The sequence below is a fragment of the Rhamphochromis longiceps genome, linkage group LG20, assembly GCF_057381845.1.
Source record: "Rhamphochromis longiceps isolate RC_006_pf linkage group LG20, R_longiceps_female_GT1.1, whole genome shotgun sequence".
Taxonomy (NCBI): domain Eukaryota; kingdom Metazoa; phylum Chordata; class Actinopteri; order Cichliformes; family Cichlidae; genus Rhamphochromis; species Rhamphochromis longiceps.
Window position 1 is genome coordinate 2,962,405 of NC_140576.1, and position 16,885 is coordinate 2,979,289.

At 41.4% G+C, this 16,885-nt stretch overlaps 1 protein-coding gene across 3 annotated transcripts in view; it reads right to left on the bottom strand.

Moving 5' to 3' along the window:
• The window catches only part of l1cama (L1 cell adhesion molecule, paralog a), a 43,382-nt gene that overhangs the window by 4,690 nt on the left and 21,807 nt on the right, over positions 1-16,885 (bottom strand). For 2 of the 3 annotated variants that reach the window (XM_085392763.1, XM_085392762.1), the window contains exons 3-25: positions 16,016-16,030; positions 14,319-14,421; positions 13,574-13,776; positions 10,603-10,725; positions 10,099-10,269; positions 8,929-9,043; positions 8,455-8,639; positions 6,437-6,568; positions 6,211-6,357; positions 6,011-6,122; positions 5,504-5,667; positions 5,235-5,394; positions 4,944-5,068; positions 4,660-4,761; positions 3,593-3,790; positions 3,434-3,504; positions 3,114-3,339; positions 2,887-3,002; positions 1,334-1,550; positions 963-1,085; positions 522-698; positions 323-436; positions 34-183 (exon numbers count right to left, since the gene is read on the bottom strand). In XM_085392763.1, the coding sequence (XP_085248889.1) occupies positions 34-183; positions 323-436; positions 522-698; positions 963-1,085; positions 1,334-1,550; positions 2,887-3,002; positions 3,114-3,339; positions 3,434-3,504; positions 3,593-3,790; positions 4,660-4,761; positions 4,944-5,068; positions 5,235-5,394; positions 5,504-5,667; positions 6,011-6,122; positions 6,211-6,357; positions 6,437-6,568; positions 8,455-8,639; positions 8,929-9,043; positions 10,099-10,269; positions 10,603-10,725; positions 13,574-13,776; positions 14,319-14,421; positions 16,016-16,030 (3,249 nt within the window). The remainder of the gene's footprint in view (positions 1-33; positions 184-322; positions 437-521; positions 699-962; positions 1,086-1,333; positions 1,551-2,886; positions 3,003-3,113; positions 3,340-3,433; positions 3,505-3,592; positions 3,791-4,659; positions 4,762-4,943; positions 5,069-5,234; positions 5,395-5,503; positions 5,668-6,010; positions 6,123-6,210; positions 6,358-6,436; positions 6,569-8,454; positions 8,640-8,928; positions 9,044-10,098; positions 10,270-10,602; positions 10,726-13,573; positions 13,777-14,318; positions 14,422-16,015; positions 16,031-16,885) is intronic. The other variant, XM_085392764.1, reaches the window with a different exon arrangement.

The following is a 16,885-nucleotide window of genomic DNA, read 5'->3' on the forward strand; positions in this document are numbered from 1 at the left end:
AAAGGAAAGAGGATGAATGAAGGCTCATAGTACCTGTTCCTTCTGTCTCGATTCCAGTCTTGAAGAAGGTTGTGTTGTTGTAGATAAATTGGAAAGAATAATAGGAGCCAGGAGTCAAGCCCTGGATCTGGTAGAAAGACTGAGAGGAGTTCACCTTCTCTGTCGTCTTCCATTTATTGCCATCTGCAGAAGCACAACAAGAAACCTGTCTTTTTCTTTTCTTGTTCAGGATTGTGTAGCTACTCCCACAAGGTAATAATCCTTTTAAAAGGTTGAATGCAAAGATGCGTAACTTATGCACAGATTAGTGTGAATATTATACCGTTCTTGTTGCGGTATTGGATCTGGAAGCCAACATTCCTGTGTCTCTTTTCTGGTACCCAGCTAAAGTTCACTGCGTTTTCCCCCACAGACAGGCTGATGTTCATAGGAACTACTGTAATGCATTCAGACAAGTGCAAATCAAATTTTTGTTTAATTTAATAGCTTTTACATATTAAAAGACTGAATCGGCTTTATACCTCCATCCAGCATAGTGGCACCCTTCATCGTTGTTGGTACTCCATCCCCAGCAGCAGTCCGCCCCCTGAGGTAGAAACGGTAGTGGCTCTTATGGTCCAGGTTCTTCAGGGTGATGTGGGTGACTGTGGGGTCATCTATTGTCTCCACCTGCATGGGGCTGTCATCACTCTCTGTAACTGACCACAGCAGTGCCAAAAAACCATTTAATCACTTTTTGGTTGTCAACACATGTATGGATACTGTATTGTTCATGGTGACAAGTAACTGACTGATAAGCTCATTAGGATGCTTTCCTTTTGACATTTTTAGCACTATTGATTTCACTGGAGATGCATTGCTCGTTTTTCCAATGTCTGATTGCAGCATAGAAGAACTTCCAACTTGAAGGATTTTACTCAATGTTCACTTCGCTGGCAAGGTTGAAATAGACACATGCTCACTCTGTTGGTACTGCAGCAGATATCCAATAAGCACTCCATTGGGCTGTCCAGGAGGTGTCCAGTGGAGGGTCATTTCTGTCTCTGATGGGCTGTCTAGGGTCAGGGTCAAGGGAGGACCAGGGACTAGCAAAAATACAAAAAATGCATGATGATAATGTACTTAGAGTGATGTGATGATAGATATTACTATCATCACCCCTTGCTACCAGTCTCATTTCTTTTTTCTTCATGCATATAGTTCTCCCTCTCCCTTTGCCATGTTTCTTGAACTCTTATTTGTATCATCTGCAATAAAACATCTTTAACCACTTTGTCATCACTTCTCCCTTTTCTAGCTTTATTTCTAGCCTCTTTAACCCATTTATTCTCACCTCCCTCTGGAGTCTCAAAGGGCAGCGCCTCAGAGAAGGGTCCTTCTCCCTTTATGTTGTATACAGTCACCTTAAGGGTGTAGTTGGAGAACGGCCTCAGATCACTGATCACTTTCTTCTTCTCGTTGGGCTCCGTTTTCACCACCACAGTGCTTTCTAACTCTTGTGCCCTGCGGCCTCGGTGGTGGCTCCTATGCACTTTCCTGGTATAGTGGATCTGGCAAAAGAGGACATCACAAATGAGGATTAATTTTTTTATTTATATTTGGAAAATTACAGTTTATCTCAGTTGCTCAGGCACATTTCTTTGAACAGTTTTGAAGTCACTGAATCTGAAGATGAATCTCCCAAAACTCAGTTTGGCAGGATAACAAATTATAAACATCCTCTGTTCTTTCTTGTTCTTTCAGGCTGCTACTGTTACAAGTCACCACAGTGGATCATCCCCCTTTATCTCATCGTATCCTCACCACCCTCTTCATGTCCTTCTTCACCTCATCCTTGATGGTCTTCCTCTCTTTTTTCCTGCCTGGCAGCTTTATTTAATAAATCCACTCCTTTCTCTGCACATGTCCTCACTATCTCAGTCTTTCCTCTCTTAACTTTGTGTCCAAACCTGAGCCGTTGCTCTGATGTTCTCATTTCTAACCGTGTACGTCCTGATCGCTCCTAACCAAATTATTTTTGTTTCCAAATTACAGTTTTGAAATCATCCATCACAGCAGGTCTCACTGCCATCTTGTAGACCTTCCCTTTCACACTTGCTGCTATCCTTGTGTCACAAATTACCCTGACACTCCACCCTGCCTGCACTCTCTTCTTCCCTCTCATGTGCTCTGTCCTTTGCTTTGGATGGTTGGCCTCAGGTATTGAAACATCTTCTCCTTGCTTCACCACCACACATCCTTATTCCTCTCTAACATTGTTGTAATCAATTCTCATACTCATGGCTTACGCCAACAGATTTGGACATTTATATGGAGTATTCTGCATGGATGATTTACATGCCAACATATTTTGGAGGCAAAAACTATCTGGATGATAGAAATGTGACCTATCTGGAACACAAGGACATATACAATAATTAAATCTCAAAACACACAAAGCTGGGATGAGACAATTGTTTAAGTGTTCTGAAACATTTGAAAGACCTAACAAAGAAAACAAAATGCTTTTCGTGATGCTCTTCATCCTTTCGACAGGTTTAGCGCTCATTCATTAACTGAGCCCAAGCAAATGAGGAAAACTGTAACATTTATTGCATTTAGTTACATTTATATTATGACTCTGTTGATGTTCTCATTTGGTTCTCTAAGACTTTAAAAGCAGGGACAGAGCATTTACTAAAACATGAATCATAAAAAACCAAAATAAAAGGAGTATTTCTAGAGTGTGAGATATATTTTGAGGGGGAGAAAGGGCTTTACAACCTTGAAACTACAAAGTACCCTGACGCCACTAAGCTACAATCTGTCTGCCTCCACTTTAAAACCACTCATGTATTATTCATGCATACGTCAGGCCAAACAACAGATGAGATACTAGGGCAGTACCTTGTATCCCAGCAGGTGTCCTCTGACCGTGTCTTTGTCTATAGGTGCCCAGGTCACTTTGATTGTAGTGCTGTTTATTATTTCAACACCCACATCCATCGGGGCCTCTAAAGGAACTGAGCGCCAATGACAGACAGGAAGGAGACGGGTTAGAATGCCAAGTAGAAGAAATCCCAGGAAAAGAAAAGTGTGCTGAAAAAGTAATAGTTTTTTTAAAAATATAGTACCATCTTCTCCTGAGTAGCCTATGACTGTGTCTGGCTCAGGTCCCCTCCCTATCTCATTGAAAGCCTGAACTTTAATCTCATACGCAGAGAAGTTCCCGACATTGTCAACACGGAATGGCGGCTCTGTTACATTTTTCTCGTGCCAGTCGGGCCCACCACCCACTGCTTGTCTCCACTGCACACAGTACTTGAAGCCAGGTCCGTGGACCTCGGTTTTGTTCATTTTCTGTAAAGATGGGAGCAGCAGCCAAATAAGACCATTTCTCAAATATTATCAGTAACCGCTTTGACCAAATGGTGCATTCAGGTAAGAGATATACCTTCCAGCTGATGACCAGAGTGTTCGGTTCAATGGACTCGCTCTTGACATCTTTAGGGTTATTATCTGGAGCTGGGATTAGCAAACAAGATGGTTTAGTGTTGTTTGGGATTTACTGTGACAGTTCATAAACATATAGCTACAGATCCATGGCTTTTACCTTCAGCAGGTGTGTTGTATATTCCAGATGGTTTGCTAGGGTCGCTCTTGCCCACGTCATTGATGGCAATGATCCGGAAACGGTAGGACATGAAGGGCCACAGGGAGAGAACGGCACGTTCTTTGTTTCCGCTAACTCTGGCCAGCATTTTCCAGACGCTCTCATTCGAACGGTGGTCCTCAAACTCTACCACATACTCTACGACAAAAGTCAAGGAATGATGGAGAAAGGACATTATCCCAAGGAAGTAATGGAAACATAACTAAACACTCAACACTCATAAAGCTGCATTTGTGTCTGCCTTTGTCCCGTCTTTCTCGACTCACCCCGAACCGACCATGGCAGATGGTTGCCCCTCCCCTGAACCTGGTTCTGCCAGAGGTTTCTTCCTGCTAAAAGGGGAGTTTTTCCTCCCCACTGTCGCCATACAGCTTGCTCATAGGGTGTCACCTGATTGTTGGGGTTTTCTCTGTTTTCTTTCTATTATTGTAGAGTCTTTACCTTACAATATAAGCACCTTGAGGCAACTGTTGTTGTGATTTGGTGCTACATAAATACAACTGAACTGGATTTATTGTATAGCTATAAGGATAGCTAGCTTTTCTAAGCGATTTGAGCACTCAAACCGTGTGCGTGTCTGTATTTTTGTTATTGTTGTAGAGACAATCTGTTTACAGGTTGTCATGTTATGTGTCCCGCCCACCCCAAAAGGATGCCACGCTTGCCTAAATCAAACATTGTGTTTCTAGCAGTAAGAACATATCTAATATGGCAGATCTCCAGCTGTGTGCTTCATGTGAGAAAGAGCAACTGTGGACAATGTCCTGACCTAATTCTTCCATTTTCCCTATTTCTATGTCTAATCCAATACTCTGAAGTAGGAGAAAGACAGCTGTGTCTGTGCATGTCTGTATGATTGTGTTGTGGGGGTTTTGCAGTCATGAGGATGTGTCCTCCTTGTGGTGACAGAGATAGGCTTAATATGTAGTTTTTAAGGTTAGGTGAAGTATAAGGTTTTGTACATGTCAGTGCTTAAAAGTGTGCAACTATATGTGTTTGTACTACACCTGTCACTGGGCCGTTGTGGTCATCTCCAGGAGTCCAGCTGAGGGTGACAGTACGATCCTTAGGATCAGAGATCTGTAGGAGGATGGGAGGGTCTGGACGATCTGATAGGGGACATCAGTATTATTACTAGCATGACTACCTATGCACTACATGCACAATAAAGGTTTTAAATGAGTTTGTTTTTGTGGGGGTGGAGTTTATAACTACAGAATGATTTTAGGCCTGTTGTTTACAGGGTTTGGACATTTGTCGGTTTGTGGTCATATGTGGTCAGTGGTCTTACCCCATAAGGTGAGGGTACCCCTGGCTTCTGCTACATCCAGTTTTGTGATGATCTCACAGGTGTACACTCCCTCATCATCTGGCTGCACATTAGTTATTTTGAGATCCGGTCCTTCCATTGTATACCTGAGGAAATACAGTCATCGTCATCATGAATTACAATTTATTATCACCATCCTTCCCCACTAACTCTTCATTCCCCACCCCAATAAACAAATGGCTCACAAGCATAATCATCCTTTCATGATTTCCAAAATGATCCTCTTTATTTTCAGATATAAAAATGTCTCACTTTTCATCACTGTTGGAATCAGCCAGCTTCTGGTTGTTCTTTCTCCACTGAATGAAAGGAGGGTCGAGTCTGGGGTCGACGAGGCCCAGGCAGGTGAAAATGGCTCTCTCTCCAGCCCGGACCTTCAGAGCCTGTGGGGGTGACAGTATCACGGTCCTATCTGCAGAAGAAAGCAAACAATACAATGCTGAGACAAGCTGCAGGAGGTACAAGTAATAAATAAAGTTGGCAAGAGTTACTATGTCTCTAAGCATGTGAGTGTCACTGACTGAATATTTCCAGCTCAACACTGATTGACAAATTGGAATTTGGCACAGTGCAGGTGTAGATCCCGTCATCGCTGTGGGTGACGTTAGCGATCTCGAGCCACCCATTGCTGAGAGGGTTAACTCTGCGATCTGCTAGAAGGAAGGAGCTGCCGTTGTTTCTTTCCCTGTGAAACACACACACACAGACACACACACTCATCAATTTAAAAACCAACACACACATCAGAAATTTGGCGGGTGATTTTTTTAAAAAAAAGGGTTTTCAGCAACTGCAGCGGCTGATAAATTTAATAACTTAAAAGCCACTTTTCCTGTTTTACTACAATGAGCAAAGCCTGATTGGATATTTGCCACACTGACAGAATTCACAGTCACAGCCCAGATGTAACAACACTTAGCTGTTAATTTATGCACATGAAGACCTACCCACGCAATAATATCACCTTTTTAGAATGTATTAATGGGAAAATCTGCCAGCAAACGATGGAATATGCAATACCGCCTCACCATATCACTTTTGGTTTAGGAGAGCCAAAGGTCTCACACTCCAGTAAAGCCTTCTGGCCCTCTGTATACGCATATGTATTCCCATCATCGGTAAGGATCTGGGGAGGCAGCTCTGAAACATCCCACAAAGACAAATGAGATACACAGAGAACAAACTCAAAATCCAGTTAAACAAACAGCACGTAACGACTAGCACTCACCAATGACATAAACATTGGTGTTTGTGAGGATGGTTCCATGTTTATTGGAGGCCCGACACTGATAGATGGCAGTATCTCCAAAGTCCACATCCTCTAGGATCAGAGATCCGCTTGCTGTCAGAGTACGCCTAGGGTCCTTATCAACTCCTGTTAAAGAGTACACGCTGTCAGTACATCTTAAGTGCCAGGAGATGGTGGTGGCGCATGTTAAGGTGTGTGCACTGACCTGAGATGGGGACCCCGTTGATGGTCCAGCTGATGATAGGAGAGGGAATGCCATCTGCCTGACAGTCTAATCTGACTGTCTCACCTGGGGCATATAGCTGACTGACTGGCTCCTTGATCCAATAAGGTGCAGCTGCAAGTGACAGAATATATCAGTTCCAAATAGTACAAGCAAAATACTATAAGACTGAGTTTCTACTACCTTGTAGGTATCAACAAAAGCACAAAAAAATGAAGCAAGTGACCACAACACTGCTCTTTGTCAAAATTGTTGATTGAAAAAAGGTCATGGAGGGAGCTTCACAACACACTTTTTATATATAAAACCCTATGACATCACAAAGAGGTCATACACTTACGCAAAATCACACACTGCATGAATATATCTTAAAATCACAAGTTTTTACAACTTAGAGAAGCCAAAGACTTCTTCAAGTCCTGCTTCAAACATATGGTTTAAAATAATTAAATACACCATTTTAGTATGTAATGGTTCAAGGTAATAGGGCAACGCTCAGGACCACATGAATTAGGAAAAAGCTTTAGTTTCCATCTCCAGACTTTTCAAGCAATATACCAGTCATGTTTTAGCTCTTTAAAACATTAATTTTTAATATGGTAAATGGCCTGTATTTGTATAGCGTTTTACTAGTCCCGAAGGACCCCAAAGCGCTCTACACCTTCCGATTACAAGGCGAACTCCCAACTCTTGAGCCACGAGCCCCTTAATATCCATTATATGACTTCACAATGACACAAAAAGATTACACTAAACTAAATTTCCATATTACCAATGCTGACATCAGCATAAAACCTGGATGTTTTAGACCTTCGGGGACAGTTGCACACTCTGAGTGCCCTTGTTTATTATTAATTCTGGTTTGGGGGATTGTTTTTTTGAGTTTTTTAGTTAATTACATTGATGCTTTCAGTTTTTGAATTTCTTGTGCAAAGTGTATGTGTTTTGTTGTGTGTTATCGTTTCCTGGTTTGTATTCTGTAACATTTTTTCTCTGCAGCTTGTGTTAGTCTCATTTTCTCCATTAATTTCAGTTGTCCTCTCAAATTCTAAAAATTCCTCCTTGGAAAGCATGAAAAGTGAATCCTCCACTCTAAACCGTAAAGAGACTAAACAGTTCAAAAGCCGTAATCTCTGGCGGCATGGGTGTACATAACTATAATTAGCACATCTGTGAAGGTACCATCAATGCCCGGCGATGTAAAAAGTTTTGTGTGACATATGCTGCCACCCAAACAACATCCTCCCCAGAGAAAGCATTTGGCGATATAAGGCCAAACCACATAACAACAGTCTCTGTGTCATGTCTGCAGTCTGGACCTGGCACGCATTGCAAACATTTGGCGCATCATTAATTAGTCAGGAGTTGGAAAACGTTTTTGTAATTTGCTCAGACTAATTGGTCTCCTCAGTGCCCAAGAGTTTACAGAGTGTTGTTAAAAGAGGAGGCGATATAGCATAGTGGTAAACTTTTTTGAAACATAAAAAAGCACATTTGTGCAAGCAGCTGTGTTACATTTTTATAGAATTTAAAAAAAAAATGAGGTTGCACTTTAAAATGAGCCCATTAGTTTCAACATGGAAGTTTACAAAGCAGAGCTATTCTTATGAAAGACACTGGGGAGCTGGGGAAATGGCAGGATCTGGTGTTTCTGCAGTTTGATTGTGTAGTGTGAACCACAAGGTGTCTCTGCTTCTGTGGCATCTCTTGTGACTGATGTTATTTTTAACAGGCTCTCACTAACAACCCAAATTTATGGCAGTTCCAAAAAAAGTTAGTGAGGGAGGTTTCTGTCTATGCAGCTACCCACAGAAACCCCGAAAACATTCTAATGGTCAGCAAACCACATCATATATATTGAGATTAAAATATCAACCTAGAAATATGTAATGGAAAATAATAGCATGCTGTGTGTTTTTTCACTATCTCTCAAGATATATATATGTGTGTATGTGTGTGTGAGGGAATGAGAGTGTAATAGAGAAACGCAAGAGATATACCTTCCACAGTCAACATGTAAATGTGTTTGGTGTTTCCTTGGGAGTTCTCAGCTATACACTGGTATTCACCCCCGTCACTTTCCGAGATATTAGTGAAGCGCAAGCGGCGGTCAAACATATCTTTGGTGGTCCGAGTTTCTGACAGCTCGCCATCCCTCCTCATCCAGGACACTTCTGGAGTTGGACTAGAAAGGATGACATGTATGGAGGGATTAAAGAGAAGAGAGAAAAACAATGAGAGGAAGTAGACATAGAGTAAAGCAAGCAGGCAGAGAGAGAAATGCCAGAAGGAATGATAAGGACCATTAAGACAAGATGGCAGCAGGAAGCAGAGTTGGCAGGAAGAAGCAAAAGACATAATGGAATAATGCGTAGGGTGGGGTGGATGGATGAGAGACAGGTAAGATTGAAGGCTTAAGTTTTCCAATTAAAGGGGTTGGAAGCGCACACACATGTGCACGCTGAGACACTCACAGGCCTTCGACGATGCACTCCAGGTCTAGTGTCTGTCCCCTCAGGGCATGGTACGTGCTGTGATGTCCAGTAGGTCTCATCATTTGGGGCCTTCTGTTCCGCAGTACCGAGTTGGCTGGACAAAGAGAGGAGGAACCACAAAGACAAAGAGAAACACTCATACATATGCATGGGTCATTTTTTTAGATTGCTCTGCTGCTGACACAGCAACCACTTTAAAGACTCTGAAGAACACAAGTAGAGATGCAGGGCATGGATTCATGTTGATAGACTTTAGCTTTCTAACAAAACATCATCATCTAGACTCTCTACACACACAGAGGTCTCATGTTAACATGTGCTCATCTTTCTGACCTCTAGTTGGGTCGCACTTGCTGGCAGCCACATCACAGTGTGAGCTGAATCTCATTATAATATGGGCTGAGCAGAGGAAGACCCCCTGCTGGTTCAGTGGGACCTACTGGATTTGGTCACTGCTTCGGTCAGCACAACATGCCACCACATGGTGATGTGTAGTTTAATTATGTGGCCTCAACTAATATACTGCATATGGCATTTAAATGTAGCATTTATGTCCTTAAGAATGAAAGAAGTTAGATTTTAAGAGGTGTATGAATGTAAACTGGTCATTTTTCAAAACAGCTCCGTAACTGAATGACTTTTACAACCATGATACGCGCTTGGAGAATAATTTAAACTCCTGTTTAAAGTTCTGAGTGTATCAATAGTTGTAGGATTCAAGGAACGCTGGTACAGATAAGCCAGATTTCCAGACATTAGGCCAGACTGACTGGGATCCTCTGATTTATTTTCTATCTAGCACCACAATGAGACTCACATTTACTGTTCTGAAAGACATGTTTCAACCACAGAGAAGCCATCGAATCGATTACCTGATGATCAATTGTTGTTTTGTTGTTTCTGATCCTGTTTTACACACAATCAGAAAATCACCAATGTAAACTAAATTGCCTTGAATTTTCTTATTCCTTAAGACCTTGACATTTTATTTTGGTTTACATTTTGAATAAAGCTGTTGTTAACTGGAACCCACCCTTAATTCAGGTTAGATCAAATTTCCCACGTGTGGGACTAATAAAGGTTATCTTATCTTATCTTATCAGCTTAATCTGAGTCAGATGAGTTTAGATAATCTTCAACAAAACTCACATTGGGTGACTGTCAGAGAGGTGGGCTCTTTTGCCAGAATCGTGCGTGTTGCCAGGTACTGGACATTGCACGTGTAGTCATCCCTGCTGTCCGAACTTTCCAGATTGGCAAAGTACAGATTGCCGTCCTTCCCCGCCATCACCCGCTTACTAAGGTCGATATGACGTAACCCTGAAAGAAGTAAAAGGAGTGAGAAAAATGTTGACAAAATGATTGAAACTGCTTAAAAGAATTGGAAAAAATTACAATAACAGAGGAGCTTATTAACAGCAGGATATAGATTGGGCAGGAGATACAGATGCAACAGGATGAGAGGAACTGAAAAATGTAGATCCTGCATGGATTGTAAAAAAGCACTAGAGGAAAAATGTTGCAGAAATGTTGATGTCTCGATGCAGAAATAAATTGCTAACTTGCTTTCTCTGAAGTGGTAAATGCACAACAAAATCTTGGAGACAGGAAGCATGTAATGGAAGCAGAGAGATGGACAGATAATGTACTCACTTAAGTCCATCCAGTGAATGATAGGCTCCATAGAACTTTGTGGGGGGTTACACTTCAGAATAAAACTTTTTCCCTCGTCAGCCGTCTCATCAACCTTTTTATCTTTCTGCTGGGAGGGGGGAACTTAAAGGGAGGCAAGACAGAAAAAAGGTCTTAGTAAACACGTAGGTGATGGACGAGCTCATATAGATGTTCAACGAGACAATCTTACACAAGTCATCGTGAACAACGAATACAGTGCGGGTCAGTCGCACTACAAAAACGGCAAAATCAGCTTTACTGTACACGTGTAAAACAATATTATATTCCAGGAAATACTGTAATTTTATATGAGCTGGTGTTGATCATAAAGAGCTGGTCCTAGTGATAAAGTTCTCACAGGTTCAGGCTTAGAAGGATCACTTGAATATATGAATTTATCTTCATGTCAACGTGTAATTTTTTACGTTGTCAACTTGCAACAACAACAAATATAAACATTACTTTACTATATTTGATTATTTATAAATGCTATGTATCCCAGGCATATGATATTGCTGCAGGTAAGAGGATGAGTTATGCTTCATTCTTGTGAGGTGAGTTTTGTGCAGCGTGTTTCAGGCTGGAGTGTCCGTGGTAGTAAATGACACGCTGTTCATCATTTGGCTTATATGCAAAACATTGATATGCATAAATTAGAAACATTTTTGTCTTGGAAGTTGTACTCAGTTATATGTCAGATGCATTCTTTTAATTATAAAAAATACTTGGTTTTTTAAAAATACATCATATTAAAAACACAAATAAACTGATATGTAGTAAACTTTCTCTTATTAGAGAGTCCTTGTTTTCAATGAAATTGTACACATTTGATGTGAAACATGACCAACTTTTCCATTATCCCAGGACAATGTGCTCCTTATCTGTGTGTGAAAATAGAGACATTTTCCAAATTGGTAAAAACAAAACAAGTTTACAGGTGGAAGTAGTTGGTGATTGTAAAAATCATTCTGTGATGGCTCTAACAGGAAAAAAAACTGATGGTTCCCTTCAAAGCTGTGTATCTTTTCTTATTAATTATGAATGCATAGCAAAATTTTACATCCTATTTCAAATCATGACACAGCTACAATTGAAACTAATGTTTAACAGACAAACTATAGCAGTGTCTGTGGATGAGCCAAACAGATTAAGAGTTCTGAAATTTAAAGGAAAGTAATTCTAAAGATTTTGTGAGAAGAATCTCTGGAAAGGAGTGTTGCAAAAGAGCTCGTGGTGTTTTGATCACTGCCTGTTGCCTATTTTCCAGCTGCTCGAATAAGCAGAAAACATCCTGCTCATTGTCAACACTGTCAGCTGAGAGCTGGCTATGAAGCAGTCCAGTAATCTGTCCGGCATGTTTATTAAGACAAATTTCACTTCTTTCCTTCCCCCACAAACATTCTTTTTTTACTGTGTGAACTTTAAGGTCACGTCTCACATCCACAGACAGGCCTAAAAAACTAAGCTGCTGGGCAGATTCTCACGCAAGACCACATATGTAGTCGACCTGATAAAACGCCCTTGGTTATTTCAGTATGTGGGTAACATAGCATGCAAATTGAGATTAAGGACTTCTTAGCACAAGAGTTGCATTAATAACAGCAAAGGGAGATTCTCTATTGTCAGAAACATTTCTAAAAACAGGCCTATTGGGTATAACACGTGGAGAGCGTATTGTGGGGCTTCAATAAGTTGTCTTGTTTATTGGGATTATGGATATCTCAACTGTTGTGCCTACATGCTTACAACCATTTTCTTCCACTTATTCACTTCTTGGTCATTGGGCGTTAGAGTCTATCCTAGCTGCCATCAAGTGAGAGGTGGGGTGCGCCTTGAACAGGTAGGCGGTCTGTTGGAGGGCTAACACAGACAGACAACCATTCACACTCACACTATGAGCAATTTAGAATTACCAGTCACCAAACCATACATGACTGTGGGAGGAGTCTGTAAGACAACAGTGCGTACCACCATGCCACTGTAGTGCTGTGTGTACATGCATTTAATTAGTCTTCACATAACTATAATTTGTCTGTGCTACTATTAGACTGCAGTCTGGTGTGTTGATTGTTGTACATGTATCTATGTAAAAGTGGTATAATATGTGTTATCGGTATATCTATTGAGATCAATAGAGTTACAATTTTTCTAGTAACATTTGCTCTTCAGCTGATGTGCATCAGCTTCTTCTGCTGTTATGCAACATTAAAAATACTGACTTCTGATGATTCTACAAAAACAGAAACAGAACCATTGTTTGTTTTATTTTTGTCTTGTAGAAGACTTAATTTGTGAGTGATACATGTTTGCTTTCCCTCCTCCCATCCGTTGATAACCTCACAGGAGCTACTGAAGAGTGCTTCTTCACATGACATCAACTCAAGAGCGTTTCTGGGGAAACCGTTGTCAGGGAAACTGTGGAGGGATGAGGTCGTCCAGGAGAGAGCCAGTCACTCAGGTAGATGGATGTGCAGAGGTACTCTTTACTTTTGCTCAGGGGTCCCCATGTATGTGTGTGGATGATTGTGTATATGATTATCACGTTATTGCGTCTAATTATGTTCCAGGTGGCAATACTCTTAGCTCTCAGTGTGAGCCCCATCTGCTAACAGATGAGCGCTGTATAAAGCAGGAAAAGCACTGTCTCCATTCACAGCTTTTTAAATCAACCATATATAAATCAACAAATACCGCAGCTTGCTTCAAAACTGAACCTTGAAGGCATTTATAGGAGAGCTAACAGGAAATGACATTTAAGAGATTTGTAATTCCTCTGGTGTGATGCAGTTTGCTCTTTAGCATAGAGATGTTTTATATCTTTGATAGTATTTCAATGATGTTGTTCTTGCCTCGAGGGCAAGGACAAACAATTACAAATTGGGGCAAATATTTCACGGCTATATCTTTCAACAAGCGGTCGGTGGTTCACGAGTCGTCGACGTGCTCTTACCATCCGTGTTCAGTATGGCCTCGTTAGACACAGCTGTCCCCAGCTCATTGGATGCGTAGCAAACGTATTTGCCTTTGTACTTGTTCAGTGTGTCCATGGTGTTGCTAAGTGTGTAGAATGCGAATGAGCCAGAGCTTTCAGAGACCTTCAGCTCCGGGTCACTGCCTGGGTCAAAGTCTTCCCCGTCCTTTGCCCATCGGAAGCTAAAACAAAAAACAGAAGAGCCTGAATTTTTCTTCTTTCAAATATTCTGTCCCTTTGATGACACAAAATGACACAAATAGGGTGTCCTTACATTTTGCTTAATTTAAGGGCACAAATGAATAGCTGCAAAATTTACACAAGATGCCCCAGTCAGACTCGTGCTATAATTGTGATATTCATCTTTTCCTTGGCAATCGGAGCACTTTTCCACTTCAGAGCAGCTAAGACACTTTGAAAATATTGCTCGAGGGCTTAATGACATTTATCCCCAAATGGAACAAGAAATCTGACTAGGAGAAGCTGTGCTCTCATGTAATGCTAATATGTAGATGTCAGCTGAACAAGGAGACGGAAGGTCACCGTTCCAGATAACCAATAGTTGGTCTCCCCTGTGAATAATATAGCATTTTCATTCGTAATCAAATCATGATCTTTATGTTTTTGTGTGTGTGTGTGTGTGTGTGTGTGTGTGTGTGTGTGTGTGTGTGTGTGTGTGTGTGTGTGTGTGTGTGTGTGTGTGCACGCGCGTGTGTTGACTAACATGGGTGAAGGGTTGCCAGAGGCTTCACAGTTCATGACGAAGTCTTCAGTGCTAAATACGGTGACAGACTCCGGCTGTGTTTTGATCACTGGAGGCCTCTTGACTGCATACATCAAAAGTCATAGTTAGTCGAGTCACAACACAGACATGTAAATGCACACACCCCAAACTGACTTGCAGGCTTTGCTTTGTTAAATTCACATGATGAGTGTCCATGATGCATGCTGCTATATCTCTAGCTTTAACACACAGATTGCATAAGACGCATCTCAGACTCATAGCAAATAGCACAGAATAACTAGAGACACCACTTATTTCCATATTTTAACAGCTGCAGAAAACTATATAGTCAATATTTCTTAAAAAGAGTCCCCTGAGATGGAGATGAAATGTAGGCCAAGGGAAAGAGTAAAGAGCAAGAGAGCAGGAGGAATAAATGGGTTGAGATGAGAGAAATTGATACAGCATAATGTAAGAGGAAGAGTTCATATAAAAGAGGTATATAGCACAGTGTCCCCTGTGAGACTGAGACAGAAAGAGGGAGGAAAAAGTGGGCTTGGAAATGAAGCAGGGATTTTTTAAAGAGCAAATGAACAGGTTTCCCTTTCTTTATCATTGCTGTGCACAGCAGCCATAAAGCACATGCGGCATTTACATATGCACAAAAAAACAACTTGCTGGGCACAACACCAACATGTCTTTAACATATGTTATAAACCACAGTACTGTGTTATATAGTTCTTGAAATCAATTCAAATTTAAATGTTTTTCTCATATCATATCTTCAGGAACTATTCACACTGTTCTTCTTTGCAGTGGAACAGAAGCCACAGCTTGATACTTGTGAGTAGAGTCTTTAATTTGACTTTAAAGGAAAGAGACAGCGCTGCAGCCAGAGATAAATTTATATTATGTAGGTAAATGGGTAAAGGAAGGCACAGGACAGAGGGGGGGCGCGGTAGATGAGAAAAAGGCGATGAAGATGGAGAGCTAAGCAGACAGCGGAGATAGATGAACGTGCAGCAAAGAGAGAGCACATGCAGTGCGGCAGAAAAACTGAGCAAAAAAACGCAGAGACAGAGAGGGAACAAAACAAACAAGGGGCAAGTTTGCAGAGATTTGGAAAGAGACGGATAGGGAGACTGCAGAAATTTAATGAAAGGATTCCCAGTGATGCAGGGAAATAAGCCCATTTCCTCAGCTGATCAAATTGAAGTTTGGGCTGCGGGCGTTGCTCCATTATTGGCAGAAGAGGAGGAGAGGAGCTGGTGCTTAGTGCTTTAACTCCTCTTTATTTCCTCGCGTCTTTGATCTGACAGCCCTGCTGCCTCCTAACCGACAGCAGCTCTTCAAACTTCCTCCTCCCTTCTCCTGCAGGAATTCCACCTACCGGGAGCCAATGAGGCTAAACACATATACACACCCAAACCTACACGCAGGTGCTTGTTGAAAATAAAACACACACGTCCTCACATGCGATCACAAACGCAGGATAAAACACAGACACTAGCAGCATAACACTGAAAGGGCACACAGATGCCAGGACTCATTTAAGTTCAGCACTGAAGTATATTTTGTTTGATGCGTGTTGGATGGAAAACAAAAACATGCTAATAAATTAAATGTACGGTTAAAGTGTTTGCAGTAAACATTGCCAGCATCCACATTAAGACATCAATAAACGTAAAAGCACTTACGATCTCTTATGCGGTCTGTTAGTCCACAGTGGTGGGCAGAGTCAAGGAAATGAAGGAAAATATTTTAATGATAGATAGATAGATAGATAGATAGATAGATAGATAGATAGATAGATAGATAGATAGATAGATAGATAGATCGCATTGAATAGTATTTATCACATATGAACAATGCAGCGGTGTAATATCTCCTTTAATAGGGCGTAGGTTTTAACCCTTGTCTCCTTGACACAGATCCTAAGGTATGCCATTTATTGATCCTAATCATTCATTCTCAGTGACTCTTATTGACATGGCACAGGCTTCCTAATTGAAGGCACCAGACACCTTGACCTTTTGCATCTCTGACCTGCTCCTCCCTCCTCCTCTTCCTCCTCACCATCATCCTCCCTTCATCCCTTCAACCCTCTCACCTCGCTGTCACCTAGCCTCCTCGGGGACCCATATGGGTAGATTTAATGCATTCATCAGCATTTGAGGGATGCGCATGTGTTTGTATACAGGCACTTTTGAAATTAGTGTAGGCGGCTGTGACTCACTGCAAGTAGTCTTAGATAAAGAGTTAACAACAAAAGCAGCAGTGGAGGAAATATCCTCTCTCTGTCTCTCTGCTGGAGCTTTGTGGGCAGGTTGACAGCAGCAGAGAAGATGAAGATCAATTTCCCTGTGGGGCCACAAACTCAGCTGTATTTCTAATGCCCACATATTACATCGAGGAGGTGAGTGAGGATAAACATCACTGGATTTTTTGTTGTATAACTCAACTGTTGATTGAATTACTCCCCAATCAGATTCTGGTTTGCACCATAGAAACCAGATCAATAGTAGGACTAATCAATACAGTAGGGGAGGATCAACTGCAAAGCAATT